This window comes from Patiria miniata, unplaced genomic scaffold, assembly GCF_015706575.1.
Source record: "Patiria miniata isolate m_02_andy unplaced genomic scaffold, ASM1570657v1 HiC_scaffold_18, whole genome shotgun sequence".
NCBI lineage: Eukaryota > Metazoa > Echinodermata > Asteroidea > Valvatida > Asterinidae > Patiria > Patiria miniata.
This window is the reverse complement of record NW_024037056.1, coordinates 8,618,813-8,636,980: the sequence shown is the minus strand read 5'-3', so window position 1 is coordinate 8,636,980 and position 18,168 is coordinate 8,618,813. Positions and strand designations below refer to the sequence as shown.

Here is an 18,168-nt window from a genome sequence, read left to right as displayed (position 1 = left end):
CACACTCTCTTTTGGTTTATCTGTCATATTATCAATACTGGGTACAAGTAATGATGGCTAGATGTTATTGTTCATGACTATGAATACAAATGCACTTGGATTCAAAAGGCAAATACACAAGATGCCTATCACTAGGTTTGGTTACTGGCACCTCCTTAAAAAAAATCTCTACTCTGGAACTCTCTTCCCATCCACATCCGTGAAACTGATTCATTAGACTCGTTTAAGATAGTACTTAAGAGCTTTCTTTTTTCACAAGCCTTTGATTAGTAAATTGATATTTGTACAAGAAACAACTGTGCGCTTTGAAACATGGTGGAAAGCGCATTATAAATGTTGTAAGTTATAGTTATAGTTATAAAAAAAAAACATTTTTGTTGTATAATCACAAGCCTCCTCAATAAAACAGGAGATATAACCCCTCCCCCCTCCAAAACAAAACACTTCCAAACAAGAAACAACAAGAAAAAAAGAAGGAAAAAGGAGAAAGAGGTGCAAAGCCGTATTGCTGTTAAATTTGATGGGGTGGAGGTTGGACAAATGCATCCCTGCTCAAGCTCGGAAAAATGATAAATTGAGAATATAATGAAAAAGTTAAGGAATTTTGGGGAAAAATTTGCTTTGCCCGTTAGAACGTTAGAACACCTCCGCTTAAAGTTCTATACCCAAATTTTTCACCGTGTTCGAATTTTTTTTTCGAACTAATATTTTATTTGAATGCTATATTTAAATGGAAAAAAACAGTTTTTGTATTTTAGACATTTTCGACCCTTTGAAAATGTCTGCTTTTATTGTGGGTTTTTTTTCTTCCATAATGCAAAAAAATATGCCTGAACTACGGCCGGCCGCAAATAATTCATAACGTGTAAATGACACCATGTCTCGAACTGGAGTAACTTTTGTTTCACAAGAAAATAGCAAATAGAAACAAAATCTATTTTCGAGGTGAAACTCGATAAAAGTACTTGGAGAACAACTTTAAATCGCAGTCTATTAAGCTTCCTAAGTAATACCAGGATACATGTACGTTGTCTGTATATATAACGTTCCCAAATATATACCTTTTGTCTGTAGGCCTATTCGTCAGAGCTGCGTAATTTATCACAAGGGTTGAGGTTAATTTGTAACCTATCCATTAACGTTAACTAACCATGCTGTGCAATGCTTGAACTTGAAACGGTAGTGCAAAGTACAGATGCGCCACGCACATGGCGTGTGGACGGTGAACTTACAAGTGAACTCAACGTTGAAATACACGCGATATCATAAGTGCTCCTCAGTTACATGGAGCCCAAGCTACTCCGCACACGGATATACATCAGCTGTCGCATAGCTTCATTGCAAGGTAAGACATCCGTGTGTGCATTCCTCAATTTACAGAAAAGTGTGGGGATATATTAATAAATTGTTGTATGGAAACATATTTGCGCTTGGAAGTAATTAGTTTTTGTGTAGAATGATTGAGGGTTTCGCAATTACAGCAAAGTAACGTCTGTTCAGAGCCAATGTGGCCCATTAGGCCGGCGTTTAAGTTAACATATTCACATAACCTTCCTTCTTGTCGAAGTCAAAGCAACCTGCATTCCTTTACACTTAAGAGTGCCCCTTTCAGTTTACACCACGACTTTACTATTGGTACAGTTAAGGTTTAAACTAATTGTTTAATACGCTCTCGTGTAGACATGGGTGAACTAAAAGGACGCACCAGCTGAATTACGATAACGAAAGTGTTGACGACTGCATATTGACGATCGATTGTCAATTCGGCGACTTTCTCACGCTAAACCGAACACGGATGCGTTCAACTTTTTTGACTTACCGTGTTACAAATGGTATAGGAGGCCTTTTTTTGTAGGTTTCAAGTCAGACTCCGAATCATATTCAATGACCAACGTCACGAGTCTCGAGTTATATTGCCTTTGAAATAGGCAAGGCAGTCCATGCAGGCTGAGTTATTGCAATAATGCGTGACTTAGCTGTATGCTCACTTCACCCATTCGACAAACACTGCAGGAGTCATGTTGATAACTGTCAGCAAAGGTTGACATAAAGAAGACCGAAATGTAAGGACCGACCATGGACTGCGTAATTGGCGGCCAATGGCAGACCGCTGGCGGTCGGCAATTCACCGTCAAGGTCGTCTGGTAGCCACGACCAAGGTGGGATAAGACATAAATATCAGTCAAGTTTGGAACAAATATGTTACCGACATCCTGACAGCCACAGACCATAAAGAATATACACGCAATCGGTTATTTTCATTTCGGTTAATTTCATAGGAGAAGTGTGGCCTAGCAGTTAGGGTTCGTGACTCATGATCAGAGGGTTATAGGTTCGAATCCAGCTGCTGGCCATAATGTTGTGTTCTTGGGCAAGCCACTTCATCCCCACTTGCCTCTCTCCACCCAGGAGTATAAATGGGTACCGGCATTGGGGAGTAACCTATGACTAGCATTCCGTCCAGGGGAATGGAAATATTATCAATCGTTTCATGTCACTGAAACCAGAGATATTTCTATTTTCTATTTCTAACTATGACCGGGGTAGGGGGGGCACTTACCCCCCACCCCACCCCGATTTCCCCATGCCAACAAAGGTGCCCTCTCGCGGTTATAGATGTGCCCTTTGAGATGAAAACAAACTGTCCCTCAAACGCACACGTATGAAAGCATATGATCGCGCTACAAATAAATCACCTCTCTTGTAAGGCGAAGCTGCCCTCAAAACACAAGTACCCCTCTCGCATTAACAAGATTGTGCTCCTTCTCGAGGTGAAAAAGTACCCCTCGAAAGCACAAATACCCCTCTGGCAATAATAAATTGTGCCCCCTCGAGATGGAAAATGGGCCATCAAAAACAATAGTGCTCCTCTCGCGATAACTTCTCGAGATGTAAAACTGCCCCTCGAAAGCACAATTAGTGCCCCGCTCCCAACATTAAAATTGTGCCCCCTCTCAAGATGGAAAACTGGCCACTACAAAATAATAGTGCTCTCTACGCGAATGAAATGGTCACTGAACTGGCCATCAAAAGCAACAGTGCCCCTCTCGCAAACAAAATATGGTCTCTCTATAATAACTCGGTAAAAGAAACGCTAAGAGCAAGATGGACAACGTTTTCATAATTTTGTTCCTCGCCATATAGGTTAGTAGCGAAATGAACGGAACCATAATCCCTCCACTTTCACACCGACGGAAGGGGCCCCTTTTTTGAGAAAGTGCCCCTTCGTGGTGTTGCCCCCAGTATGAAAAACGTTCCGCCGCCCTGTCGTGCCGACATAATGCAACTCAGACAGTGTGCACTGGACTGCCCAACATCAATTTTTGCGGACCCAGTGATGGACGATCAAAACGGATTTTCTTGTTGCGATCGTAACTCAAAGCACAAAGTTATTCCTCACCTTTATCCTCTGTATTTTTACTTTTCGTTTCTTTATTACCATCACTATCTCCTATCTCCTCCTGCACATAAGGGAAATGTCAAAGATTAGGCTACAGTTGTGCTACACTGACTGTATCTGTCAGAAGAAACTTCTATAAAAGGGCCGCTCTAAACGTCGAACTTCTGCCGTGTCGAATTCAATTCATTACATTCGGCAAAAAAGCGGCAGAAGTGCGGCAGTTGATCTAAAACGCCGGTTTCCTGCCGAACGTAATTCGGTCATTCAAGATAAATGAACTCAGACAGAAGATCCTCGTCACTCCACGAAATTTTCACGGGCGCCGCCGTTTTGTTTTAATGCTGAACAGTAAACAGCTGACCCAGCGGGCGGGCTATGCGCATGTGCGTTTTAAAACGGGACCGCGTGCAAATTGTGTTCGACACGGCAGAAATTCGACGCTTAAAAGAGCACTGCCGCTCTTCTGCTGTTTTGAGCGGCAAGCCATGCCGAACTTAGGGCAGAAGTGCGGCAGTTGCTCTAAACGTCGAAAATTTGCGGTGTCGAATTCAAATAATGTCAATTTTGGGCCATCATTTGAATTCGACACGGCAGAAGTTCGACGTTTACAGCGGGCTTAAGACTCGCTTTTCCCAAGAGAGATCTACTTATGGAGTAAAAACAAATTTATTGCTCAGACAGTACGTTTCCTTACGGATCGTCTTAATCCGCATTCGCACTGGACTTTATTTTGTAAAAGGTGTCACGTTCCCCGTGCTTTTCACCACAATTTGATATTGTTTGTATCTCTTAATACATTTTCAACTTATGTTTAATTCCGACCACAAAACCTTTTTTTCCACATTTTGGGACCTAAAACTCTCTAACAAAAAATAGGTGGGCTTTAGTTAAAGACACAAACCGATTCGCTTTGCCAGCAGATTGGCTCCCGGTCCTTACATCATACCTCATCGATACTGTTGTGAGGCGGGAACCTGCCTACCTCACGAGAACGGAATTAATGTCCGGCAGCTAATAAATATATAGCAATAATTTAATAACTAAACATGGGCCGATTTTTTTCGGCCTATGTGTCATTCAAATGTAAATAAGTTTGGTATTGCCGGAGGAAACTCGAAAACAACACGGGGAACGCAACTTATATGTCGGCCCGCGAAAAGTCATTCGTTACGTCAACTGCTAGGCCCTAGTTGTGCATGGTTGAACTCTGCCGATCATCTGGGGTGTCGCTATTCATCTGGATTGATGACGATGTCTTCTGGTGGAATATTGCCCTACACCCGTTGTAGTCGTCTGGGTCTCGTCTGTGAAACGGTGACGCTTTCTGTGTTTCGTATGAAGTCATTCGTAAGGGCATTTTCGAGAGCGGAGTAAGCCATATTATAAGTGAAACCTGTTGGCCGAGAAAAAATTAAACTCTTTATCAAATCAAGAAATAGCCCCATAGCAGACCCGTGTCACGCCCTGATATTTTCTTAAGGTTGCATTCCGATGAAATGTGCATTCATTGGTTAAACATTACCATTGCGTCCCGTCGCATGAACACCCCTCCCCCTTGACAAACAACATGAGTTGACCTGTGCTAATATCAACAATATTTAATGATAATGTAGTTTTTCTTCAAGATGAAGATAATAGGCAGATGAAATGTCTATCAACATATTCGTCACCGACACCACGAAGTAGGCCTAACACCCACGTCCAGTTCAGTGTTACTTCGTGAAAACCGCTTTATGACCAATTTTGGTTTCACGAAGTAACACTCAAGTGTGCGTGCGCACATCGGGCACTGGTGCGAACGATTTTCGTGTGTTTTTTTTTTACACTGTTACGGAAATACTATTTGGATTAAAATGTTTTAAAACGTTTGACAGGAATGTTATTAATCCGTATTCTTGTAGGATTACAGAACTTTTTAATAAAAAGCCTTCAAACTGGTGAAATAAAGATAAGTGTTACTTCGTGAAAACGAAAATGACCAATTAAGCGCACAGTGTACATAAGTGTTATACTTCGTGAAAACGAAAATCGCTCGGTTCTGTAAAATACGCGCGCGTATAAAGCGAGCATTCAAGTCCACTTGGGTGTTACTTCTTGATGTCGCTGATTATAGTTCAACTTTGTACTATGGCTGAACTCATATCTGTTGACTGCAGGTTTGTCGTTCCCGCCCAATAAACATACACTATGGACAGAATAGCTGAACGCACCAAAATAATGTCAATATTTGTGACCATTCGCTCTATCTGCACTTGAACTTTGCTTAGGTTCGTGATACTACTACCGATGATGATAACTTATAAGAAATTGACTCTTTCTGCCTTTGAAAAAAAAGGCAGGCTAAATGCCGGTTTGTCAAGTGTTTTACCCTTTATCTAATTTTTAGTTCAAACATTATGTTTATGTTTTTTTATCTTTTTTTCCCGCCTTTCACCTTACATCACTTTGAACACATGGCCGGAAGGAGTGGTACCTTTGAACCATAGGCCTAGACAAATCCAACTTTCCTCTCTGAATCTAGACCCGTGCATATCAAACGTTTCAAAACGTGCCACATTTACAAGAGACAGTCATACATCGTGCCTTGCAAGCAACTCGATTATCAAACCATCCACTTTCCATTGTATCTTGGCAGATATCCTACCCAGAGTCTGCTGTGATGGATCTACCCTACGCCACACGATATCTAGCTCCTTACGATGAGTCTATACTGTGGATTGTTATCGTCGGCTTCCTCGTCGCCTTCGTTCTCGCCTTCGGTCTGGGTGCCAACGATGCTGCTAACTCATTCGGAACTGCCGTTGGAGCCAAAGTCTTCACTTTGCTGCAGGTAGGACAAAATATAACATGTGCAATGTTTGTGGCATCACTCGTCTTGTTATCATCAGGAAGCAAACCAAAACGTTACCAGGCAACCTGTGAAAAAGCAAGTAACTTAATGTTAGCAGGCGCGGATCCAGAGGGGGGGGGGTTGGGAGTCAAACCCCGCCCCCCCCCCCAGCTATGTCCAAAAAAAAATTCAAAATCATTCAAATTCCTAAAAAAGAAGTCGAACCCCCCCCCATCCCGTGACACCCCCAAAAAATTTTACTGATATAATGTCCGCCTGTTCAAAATACACCATTCTGTAATCTAGTGTTAATAATCGTCGAATTTGAACAGCGCCCCCTATTGAAATATGGTACCAGCCCCCCCCCCCCCCCGCCCCCCCCCCCCCCCAAAAAAAAAACCATGGGACCACCTATCTGAATGTCCATTGTTCTATTTACACGGAACTAAAAATTTGTTTGAAAAATACGCTTTCTTCGATTATCAAACTCAATTCCGTTGATCTCGTTCACAGGCCATTATTTTAGCGTCGATCTTCGAAACGGCAGGCTCCATCGCGCTTGGTGGCAATGTATCCGGAACGATACGAGGAGGATTATTTGATGCCACCGTCTATGATGGACGTGAGGAGTTATTGATGGTAGGACAGCTATCAGCACTCGCATGTAAGTGATTCAAAAGCGGTGATTTCGAATTTCAAATGTCAGTCATTGCAAGGCTCACAGTGCTGCCCACGCAGTGAATGACATTTACACGTAAGAGCTTTGGGGTTTTTTTTTTCAATCTTTGCCAAAAAGGGAGCTCTTCAGTGTCGATGCTACTTTGAAATTTGTCAATTGTGTGGTGATCGTAAGTGGAAAAGGTGTGATGGCACCGGTACCTGAATAATCGATCTTGGTATCGGTTATCCGGTTCCGATGAATCGATTACCCAGATATCGATTGCATGACCCGAACTGACTGTTTATGAAAAGGATGATGACATTAATGACAATAACTTCATTACCATAGTTACCTTCCTTAAAAAAAACTCATCAATCTGTTATTCCTTTTTATTTGCAGCTGCGTGTGTGTGGCTCCTCGTCGCGACAATGATGTCATTTCCGGTATCAGCTTCGCACAGCATTGTGGGTGCATCTTTGGGATTCCATCTTGTGGTGTTTCTTGACACCGGCGTCGACTGGTTCGTCATTGGCAAAATAGGTCAGTTTGTTTGGTTCGCTTGAACGTCTTTAAACCTGTAATGTTAAGCTGGATCGTGTATCTAATAGCGCCAGGGAAGAAGTACACTGTTGTGAAATCCGTTGAGATACTTTCCATCACCAGCCCTCGAAAATTGATAATAATTTAAAGTGCAGGTATATGTTAACCATCTCTTCCAAAACGTCAATGTGATAGCCAATCACTTAACATTGAAAAACAACCACATTTCTTTTTGAATTAATTAATCTTTTGGACTTGTAAGTGCCATTGTGCTGATAACCTGTTGCTGAAAGTAACATAACATTGGTCACGGGGGGGCTACGGGGGTAGGAAGGCTGGGTGTTCTTTTCTCTCTGTATCCTTCCAGCCTGATGTTGTCTATGATGTTGTCCCATGTGACCGGTTGGCGTCGTTTTGGCTGATGCATTTTTTTAGTGTGCGGGTCTTTTGTTGCTTTGTATCTCAAACTTGTCTAATTTTGTAATTTATATAGTTTTTATATTGACTGTGTGTACTTGTATTTGGCCAGTGGATGTCAAATTTCTATGTTTTTTAACGTGGACAATAAATATATTGATTGATTGATTGATAAGAACTCATTTGAGTTTCCAGAAAACCGACAATCTCGTAAAATCAACAGCAATGGCTTTAGTTTCTCAACGAGAATAGGTTGTTGTTGTTGTTGTTTTTAAAAAGAAACTTTTAAGAAATCCTTCATGAGAAATGTAACAGGTTTTCATCCTATCACTTGATTTTAATTTTCAGCAATATCGTGGGTTGCATCTCCGTTCTTATCCGGCATTGTATCCTCTGCAATTTACTTCGTGTTGAAGTATACAATGCTGGACAGAGTAAGTATGCTCCTTTGTTCGCGAATTCCTCTTTTCAAATCTTCGATAAATATATATTAGAAAATACAACCGTGTTTTCAACATGGCCGCATATTACACGAGTAACAGTAAATATTTATGTGAAATATTGCACCAACTTGATTAATGAACTGAACAAAGTTTACATTGTATATATAGGACCATCCTTACCTTTCGCAGAACAATTTTAGCAAACCGTTAAATATTTCTTTGACAGGACGACCAACTCAAGTCGGGTCTAATCGCTGTACCCTTCTGGTATTTTCTGGTATTTTTCATCAACTGCCTCTCCATATTGTTGGCGATTAAAGAAGGTAGGCCGAAGACACATAGAAGATAAATTATTAACAAAAAGAAAACAAGTGGCGCAATCATTATGTTATAGCTTATACCATGAAGTCGCTTCATAATAACATGTCAAACGCATGATGGCACTATTTAGGACTTATTGAGCTGTTTGGTACATTGCATAAAAGGCACCAAATGGCAAGTTTTGTTAGCCTTCAAATTCGGACCCCCACCATATTCTGGTCATGGAAAATAGTTATTAACAGTCAAGGTCATTTCGACAAGGTTTAATGATAGTCAGACCTGCCAGCATCGAAATTAAGTTTAGAATAAAATACATGTAGCGATTCAATGTTACATGGAAATTGTCATATCAGGTACACAGTAACGTAAAAAAGGGGGCGGGGCATGAGGGCAGCCCCCAACTGTGGGGGAGGCAAAATTGAGATTCCTATTGTTTAAAGACCATTCAGTGCCCTTTCCCCTGAAAATGAGGTGCCTTATACTTTGCCTGCAGTTGAGAATGCCACATCAATCGGCGTATGGCTGAACGTTCTGGCATCACTCGGCTTGGGACTTTTTGTCGCTGCAGCAGCATTTCTGTTTTTGGTGCCTTATACGAGAAGAAAGGCCAAAGGTAGGTTTAGTCAGAGTAAACAAATCTAACTAGCTTATCCTCCCAAGAGTGTTTGAAATTCAAGAACGTACCCCGAAGGCAACTGTGACTCCTCCGAAACGCCAGTATTAATATAAACAGAAAACAGCAGACCCGTTTTCGAAAATTGCAGTTCTCATATACGCGTCAGAAAAACGATTTGAAGCCATTATGATGGATTTGGAAGCTGTTATTTATATAATAAAACACTACTGTGCTGCCTCTGTGACCACTTATCAACTGAGATAAAGTCCATTGCTATAATGTTACGATGTAACTTTATAACTCCAAAGTCCGCGAATTTAATGGAGAGTTTTAAGTTCTTCTTCTAGCAAGTTCTACTTGGAAATACAGTGATTATGTATATGCTGATTTTGGTTCATTTTTGCTGTGCGGATGAATTATCTCACACGATCATAACAAAAAATATCAATTTTTTTTTTTGGCGTCTATATATAGCTGCTGAAGCACGCTACCAGCAAGAACAAGCCGAACTTGAGAAGGAACAGACAATCCATGCCAAACAAGGAGATATCGAAATGAAAACAGGTAGGCTTAAGTGTGCATAATGACTGCCATCCACAACAAAATGTCACCACAAAGATTTTGAAGAATAAGAGACCCAGTTTCATGGCTATGCTTACCGCAGAATTCAGCGCTTATGATCACCATTTTCTGCTAACCGCGAGCTAGCTAGCAGAAATAAGGCTGTGCTATTATGAAGCACAGAATCGAGATGCACGCATGCGCAGAAGCCACAATTCCTCGCTAACCGGTGTGACGGTCTCACTTCTCCGGCGTGCTGGATTCTCCGGGTGAATGCGGCGGATAATTGAGCACGTTACAGTGTACGTTACATAAGCACGATACATGCTCATGTGTCCGCTGTGCTTACTTTTCATCGGGCTGTTATGGAGTCTACCAAGTCCATAACACATTTAGGGACACCCAAGAATGTGTTATGTAACACTTCCTGTTGGTCAAGCTTATAGAGAGGAGTATGGTCATTCCCTGGGTCTTTCCATGGTCTTGCAATTACTCTGATTTGTGTTCCCAGCGTCGTGTGTGTGTGTATTCGTGGAGGAATATTTAAGAACGAACTCCTTGGTCTGTGCAAGGTCTGTGTTCCTTGCTCGTTCGTGGTTGTCTTAATTTTTGCAACCATGGTTAAAAATAAATGTGATGATCCTTCACGTTTTTACATGTATTGGGAGTTGCGCGAACCAAAATTCTGGATTCGACTGGTAACTTGTAAAGTATACATTTTGTTCATACAAATATCCTAAGATCTCACGTGTACCAGTACAACCCCAAAGAACTCAGCACACAATAAAGTTGGCGAAATGTACACTACTGCGCAATTTGCGCATGCGTGTTGAGGCGAAATTTCCCTCTGTGGAGAAGCTAGCACGCCGGAGAAGTGAGACCGTGACACCGGTGTGCATGCTTACACAGTCATGTGCTTGCTAAGGTAAAGGGTCTGCCGTTGTTAGACAAAGCTAATCCGATTACGTACTTAGACGCTATAGCAGAGCAGTGAAATTCATGCACCACAAAAAAACATGGCCTTTTGAACGTTGTGTTTCTCAGTAAATATGCACAGTATGATTGAAAAGTTAAATTACAAAGGAAGAAGAAATTCTAAACTTCATGTCAGTGAAAAAATCGCCGTCATCGATGACGAAACGTCAGTACTGGTTACTGGTATAGGTGACCTTCAAGTCTGGAAGAAATCGTTCGAAAACTTCCCCAATTCCAATTCATCACATTTATTTTTAACCTTCCGGGAATTTCTCAGTTATTTCGCGAGTACTTGAACACTTATATCATCTAAGTTTATTCCGAATTTCAGCTTAATCTGTTGCTGCAAACGCTAGTGTTACAATTTAAACCATTTTCATGGAAAATTTGGACGATGATTTCTGCCAACCCAAGCCACATGCATTGTTCAGCAAAGCGCCTTAGGCGCTACAGTTGACCGATTTCGGCCAAGCCACGTATTGTAGATTAGCACATTCATTAGCGTCACTCGGCGTGTTTTGGCGTGGGTCTCGGTATCGACCAATGGAAGCCGGCAAATAGGGTGATATTTATCAATTAAGTACTCGTGAAGGAGGCTTTTTTTCATTTTTTTTTTTACTGCACACCATAATATACAGGAACCTTATTAATATTTGTGAGGCTTGAAAGGAGTGACAGCTATTGCAAACGTCAGTGCAATAAACTTTCAATAATGCACGTAGCCAGGCCTATTGTTTAAATTTCAACGAGAAGAAATGAACATATCACAACGATTTTTAACACATACTTGGATCATTATAAGGGAAATAAACCCTGAACGTTGCATGAAGATGCGGTCTTCCAACTGGAGGAATTAATTTTCAAAGATTTCACCCGCCTGCGTGAACATGTGTGTGTACGTGTAGTTTCATTCAAAATATAGTGTTACGTAACCTTTAGAAACTCGCCCTTCGCAACCACTAGACTGTGCAGTTTTTTGTAAACGATAAACAGATTCGTGATTAGTGGGGCCCAGATTTCCATTCTATTTTCATTGAACCGGCGTTTACAAAAAGAAAATAGGCTTATAGTCTTGCAATTGGTACCTCGCGTGAACACCGCCTTCAACTCCGCGTCGGGGAACCAGGCAGCGTAATTTTTTTCCTAGGAGGGTTAGAGGCAATGTCATGAATAATTCAGTTTTTCCTTTGAATCATTGCAAGACTTAGGTTCTCGTTCTATTTTCCCCTTAATTTAAAATTATCTAAGTGATAAATTTGGAGAAGAAAAATAGCTGATGAAAATGAGCAGCGACGACGTGGATTCGAACCAGGGATCTTTGTATCCATAAGCTCATCTCGCTATCCACTAGGCTACTGTGTGGTAGCTCGACGACAACTGTTCTTTAAAATGCTTTAATGTATTGTAACTGATTGAGTAACTAACAGCAATGCTGTTGATGTCATTGTCCGTTCTCATGGATAAACATGAATGATTCATGACATTGCCCCTACCCCTCCTAGGAATAAAAATTACGCAACCAGGCATGGATGATGGATGCAGATAAGCTTCCTCTAAATTGATTTATTCATACTTATTTTAACAGACAAACTAAATCACAGCATGTAAAGATGAACTACAAAACAATTTAAGCACACTTAAAAATACAACTGAACGATGGAAAAAAGCTTTCATTCATGCTCATTTAACCAGCGAACTAAATTGCAGCAGCTAATATAGATTGCGTTCGAATGTTTTCAACTTGGCACACATTACGACACCAGAAATGACGAAACAGTATCGAGAAGTTTTCAACAGGCCTTCTATGTCAAATTCTTCTTGACTTACTCTTTTGGTTCAAAATGATGACGAGTCAAGCTATTTTGAAATCTTTCAGTTTCTGCAGAGGTACACGCTTACGACAACAAGTACATGACGACTGACGAGGAGATGAACAGTGCCGACTCGGTGGACAGTAGTGGAATCGAGGCAGGCAATAGGACCCATGCACAGTCAGCAACATCCAATGATTTGGGTAAGGAATATTAGCCAGCTTCACCTTTTAATACTACACAGACGGACTACTTAGGAGTTAATGGAAACAGTTGGAACATTCAAAACAACCCAATTGTTAGAAACATATGATGTGATGTTTGGTGTATAATTAGAATAAGAAGTCATAAGATGTCGTACAATTTTGTAACATCGTATCTCCAAAGGAACAAAAAGTCACAAACCTGAAGAGTATCCTCACAATCACCACATGTATAAGGGCTTTCAAGTAGCCTCCATGTGATACAACAATGCAGAAGTACGTGAATGGGACTCGAACCCACGTCTTACAAGAAGGGAAAATCAACCACAAAATGCAATAATAGAAATGAAGTACATGTATAAACATGCATTGAATAATAAAGATGTAAAAAAAAAAAGATGAGCTTTATATGGTCGATATAAGAGAGGAGTTTTAGGACAAAAGTATTTTATTTCCTGTCTTACCAAGCGAACATCGAGGTCACAAACCGACCGCGGGAGGACTCAAGGCTATCACGCATGTCACTGAAGGTGATCACACTCGATGCAAAGGAAGAAGAGGAAGAACAAAGCATATTCCACGTGGACAAGAAGTCCGAGGACTGGTTAGCGGTGAAGGACACCGTGGCAGTCACAACTATCTGCGGACCTCTGCAGGGTCTGTCAGCATGCTTTGCTGCGTTCTCACACGGTGGAAATGACGTCAGGTAAGAGTGTGTAATAATACATATTAAAAATATCTTATTTCAACTGTTGTGGTTATCAAAGTGCTACATAAGTGATTTGAACACCTCATGCTTTGGCCACTTGTCATCAAAGGTGTCCAAAAATAAGTTGGAACAGTGGGGTAAATGGTATCCAATATGCGGGTGGGGGGATTTAGGACGGGGCCTCATTTTCGAAAACTACTTTTTGTATTTCCCACTTGCTTAGCGAGGCCGCAATGGAGGAAAGGGCGCAGACATCGAGCACGGGGGTCATCGCCGGCCTCTTGTTATGCCACTGAATTGGAATGTTAAAATTATGCACTTCAATATCAGCTTGATTGCATCCGAATTTATCAGCTATCCTTTAACGAATATCTTGATGCCGTTGATTTCAAAGCAGAAGTTAAAATTATCTTTTACCAAGAGATTTGCTGATCCGTTTACTGCTCTGTCAGTGCAGTAGTAAATAGACTCAGTGATAAGGAGAGATCTGCACAGTCCAACGCTACAGTGCGTTTGGGGGGGATGGCTCATCTCATCTTAGAACCACAACTTGGCAAACAGCCCTTTCCAGTTTCATAATTTTAACTTACAAGTCCTTTAGTTTCGGAATACTTAATGGGATAGGCCAAAATACGTAAGCTCTTGTTGGTTTTTAATCCTCCGAAAATATCTGTGGGCAGACTTATTATAAAGCTGACGGCAGATATAATGCTAATGATGTAAAACTTAATACGGGCTAACTGGGAGCTAGTAATACTTTGGATATTATTACATTTTTCAGCATATTAAATGCTACGCTAAAAGTTACCCTTTTTTACAGCAATGCCATTGGTCCACTAATCGGGCTGTATCTCATCTACACAAAAGGGAGGATCGACACGAAAGAAGCGACACCTATTTGGATCCTGGTGTACGGCGGTGTAGGCATTGCTGTTGGTCTTGCCATTCTTGGACGCAGAGTCATCAAGACCATTGGCACTGACTTAACACCAATGACTCCGTCTACGTAAGTACTCTGCCTCTTCGTCTCGCCTCGCTTGACCGATTGAGAATCATGCCCGTTTAGGAATCCGCAATCCCACCATAACTTCTGCTGCCAAAACATACGTAGGGGTATCCGTGGCTATTTGAGTATTCGTACATATTCTTTGAGATTCGTAGCTCATTCGTGGTAGAAATCTCTACGAATTCGCTACGAATGTCCTACGGATATGCCCGGATATGCTAGGGTTCTACTAAGGTTGTACTGCGAATAACCGTAGGAGAGGACCTGGGTCATCCGTGGCCCAATCGCAGACAACCGTGGCGTTAACGTCATTAGTCAGGGAATGTAGACCTACAACATTTGCTTTTGCTGCAATTGTCAGAAATAAGTGGATTTGGAGGATTAGTATGTTATAGCAAATATTGTTAAACTGACTTGCTTCAGGTTTTGGGTTCGGAGATGCTGGAAAATCGAAGAAAAGCAACCATATTCTTGTAGTCTTGTTCCCTGACCTCACTTCAGATGAAACGAAACAGTTTTTAGACTTCAGGAAATTGAAGGGTCAAAGAATCAGTCTGGCAGGCTTGTACCCCTTCACATGTGTGTAATCAACTGCAAAGAAAATGCGGAATAACTAAATGTGAAAACTTAGGAGCACTTTTTGAAAGAAGCCAGTTTTCTCCACTGCTGGTCGGCCGACTATCGTTGGAAAAATACAAGTTTTCTTGAAAATGTCAGCACACCAGGAACCACGATTTTACAGGATGCTTTTGCCTGTCATTCCCTAGCAATCCCGTAAGAGATTTCGTGATAATTTGATCATTTAGTTTGTTGATGTTTGCAAATGTTGTATCTTCCCTTTAATAATACAACAATCCGTCCATATTCTTGACAAACCAATTCATAGAGAAACCTTCTGACAGTCGTGGAAAAATAGTTGAGTATTCGTACATATTCTTTGAGATTCGTAGCTCTTTCGTGGTAGAAATCTCTACGAATTTGCTACGAATGTCCTACGGATATGCCCGGATATGCTAGGGTTCTACTAAGGTTGTACTGCGAATAAACCGTACGGTCTTGAAATCGTACAGTACATTCCTTGAAAGTCGATTTTTCACGAATCTCGACGGTTCATCGTGATCGATTGTTTAATTCTTGGTAAACCGTGGATATTCGTGGCTGCAACTGTGAATGTGTGACTGGCTTAACAAATTTTTGTAACAAAATTATCTTGACTTATTGTTTTCCTCTTTTACCAAGGACCAATAACACACAAAAAAACTCGTCCACAGCACATTGCCTATAGGTTATGCAGTTTTTGTATGTCTGCATGCCATCATGCTGCATTTCTCCGAACTAAAAGAACATGTTGTCACTCACCCTCAATCCACAGCGGGTTCTCCATCAACCTGGGCGCAGCCATCACTGTCCTCGTTGCCTCTAATCTTAGCATACCAGTCAGCACCACGCATTGCCTGGTAGGTTCTGTGGCCATCGTTGGATTCATACGGGCCAGGAAAGCCATGGATTTGAAGCTCTTCACGGGTATCTTCAGTGCGTGGATCATAACCCTGCCGGTTACTGTACTCCTCTCAGCTGCCTTCATGGGTCTCATCCAGCACGCCGTGCCAGGGGGATGCGACATACAACAGCTGCAGTATCCGCCACCAAACACCACAACTGTCATTATGACTACTATTGCATGAGGAGGTGTGGTTACATGCATTCTACTGACTGAGAATTATGTAGAAAAGGTGGAAAATGCAGGTGAAGTGTTGCAAAAGCTGTATTATAAAGCAAGTTAGTCGACTAGTGATTGATTCGTGACGTAACATACGCCTGCTCTGTAATTTTGACCAATAGATGGTCAGAACATCACAAAACTCCTCGGTCCTCGCTCCCTGCTATGCATTATGATGCGTACGGCTATTACCGAGCTCATGAATAAAAGTTATAAGGCCTCAAAATATTCTATATATAAGAGAGTTCTGAGAGCTATGAAATTGGGAAATCAAAGTGATGTGGCAGTGCACCCTAGCCCGGACATCTTGGATGCAATTTGGGTCCGAAAGTGGTGCTACTTAGCCATGTTGTGGAGGGATCCTTTTCCAAGATGGCTACTTTTCCACCTTCGGAAACATCACTCGTTTTAGGGGTAGTCTTCTTTTGGTGAGAATTGATCGAAAAGTCATCGGTCAGCCCACCAAAATTTTAAAAGAAAATGAAAGATGACATATTGATCATCATTTTTCTGTGCAGTCTGAACACCTGTTATAGAATTCTAAGTATTTGTATGTCTATGGGAAGTTTTACACTTGGATGAACCCCTATAGTGACAAGTGATTTTGAAGCGTCACCTCGTGACATATCGAGGGTATTCAGCGAGGTATCCGTCCGCACTTCTTTAAAAAACACAATCGTTGTACAGCTGTATAGTTGTTAAAAGGGATTTGGGTTTCATAGGAAACATTTTTTAGGGTATGGTTGGTATGTAGGCCATACTATTATGGTCAACACAGGAACGTCAGAAGAAATTACGAGAAGCGATTACTCATTATAATCGATGTATCATACTAAATGAAATGCTCGCCCCAATAGGTTTGCTGCAGGATGACAACGTTTTTGACACTATAGGTTTGTGTACAGATTAATTACAAACTTATTCAGCAGCGCCCTTAATATGGAGGGTCTTTTGTAAGTTGAAGGTCGTACATTGCTGAAAAAGAAGTAGAAAGCAACACATATCTGTGTTCTGTAAATGCTTTTAAATGGGAACTTTTCCCCGAAACTAGACTCTCAAGTAAATTATTAAGATAATTTAAGGGGGTAATTTTACAACTGGAATTGCATTCATAATGACGTAAATTGTCCTAAAATTATTCTTTAGCTTTTTAAACTATGTTATATGTTGGTACATTGTGGTACCATACCAGTAAATGAGGGAAATGGGTTCAAAGCCATTCGGAATTAGACCCTCGCTATGATTTGCCAAACTTCAGTCATTTCAAGAACTTTTGTGCTTGTATGTTCACGGCCGATATTACAGTCAAAACCTTATTTGGTTTGTCCAAGAAACACACTGAATCTTCAAAGAGTAGAGCTCACCGCATAAACCGATAAAACATTATTTATTTCAAGACCATGTTTCGTGCGAGACTTCTGCGTTGTAATATTTGTCAGCATTTAACAAACATTTGGCTGGTTTGAAACTTGAGGTCTGGTGTTTGATAAAGAAGGGCGCTGCGCATGCGCGGCAGTGAAGCCTTGCACTTAAACCAAGGTCTGGTTTAGATCATATGCATTCCATACCTCCCTTCAATCTTCTGTTTTCAATACTTTCAATGCGTTGGTTTATTTCAATCAAAACAAAATAAAAAAGAAATAAACAATTTCCCGTTAGTTTTCCCAAAGTAAAATGACGTGCATCAAAGGCTGTGCGGGGAGCCAGGATTTCCACCTTTTTTGGGGGGGGGGGGAGATGTATATTAAGAGTAGAATATCGATTCAAAAGCAGAAGACTATGAGACATTTTCATTGGTGGTTTCTTTGTGTGTTTATACAAAACTTAATCTCTCGGCAACAGAGTCATTTGCTCGTTTTTGCATGTGCAAAAACTAATTATTTCATAACTAAACGTGGGCCGTTGTTTTTTGGATCGATGTTTCAAAGTAAATAAAATTTGTATTAATAGAAACA

At 41.1% G+C, this 18,168-nt stretch overlaps 1 protein-coding gene across 1 annotated transcript; it reads left to right on the top strand.

The window, feature by feature from the left end:
- Positions 1 to 1,291: 1,291 nt before the first annotated feature.
- Positions 1,292 to 18,064, top strand: LOC119724506 (sodium-dependent phosphate transporter 2-like). Its single transcript, XM_038195592.1, has 12 exons — positions 1,292 to 1,345; positions 6,036 to 6,230; positions 6,744 to 6,894; positions 7,291 to 7,431; positions 8,197 to 8,282; positions 8,518 to 8,614; positions 9,106 to 9,225; positions 9,703 to 9,792; positions 12,641 to 12,778; positions 13,247 to 13,484; positions 14,308 to 14,493; positions 15,866 to 18,064. Exons 2-12 carry the CDS (start codon positions 6,060 to 6,062, stop codon positions 16,176 to 16,178), a joined length of 1,731 nt encoding a protein of 576 aa, XP_038051520.1. The 5' UTR covers positions 1,292 to 1,345; positions 6,036 to 6,059; the 3' UTR covers positions 16,179 to 18,064.
- The last annotated feature ends 104 nt before the right edge of the window (positions 18,065 to 18,168 follow it).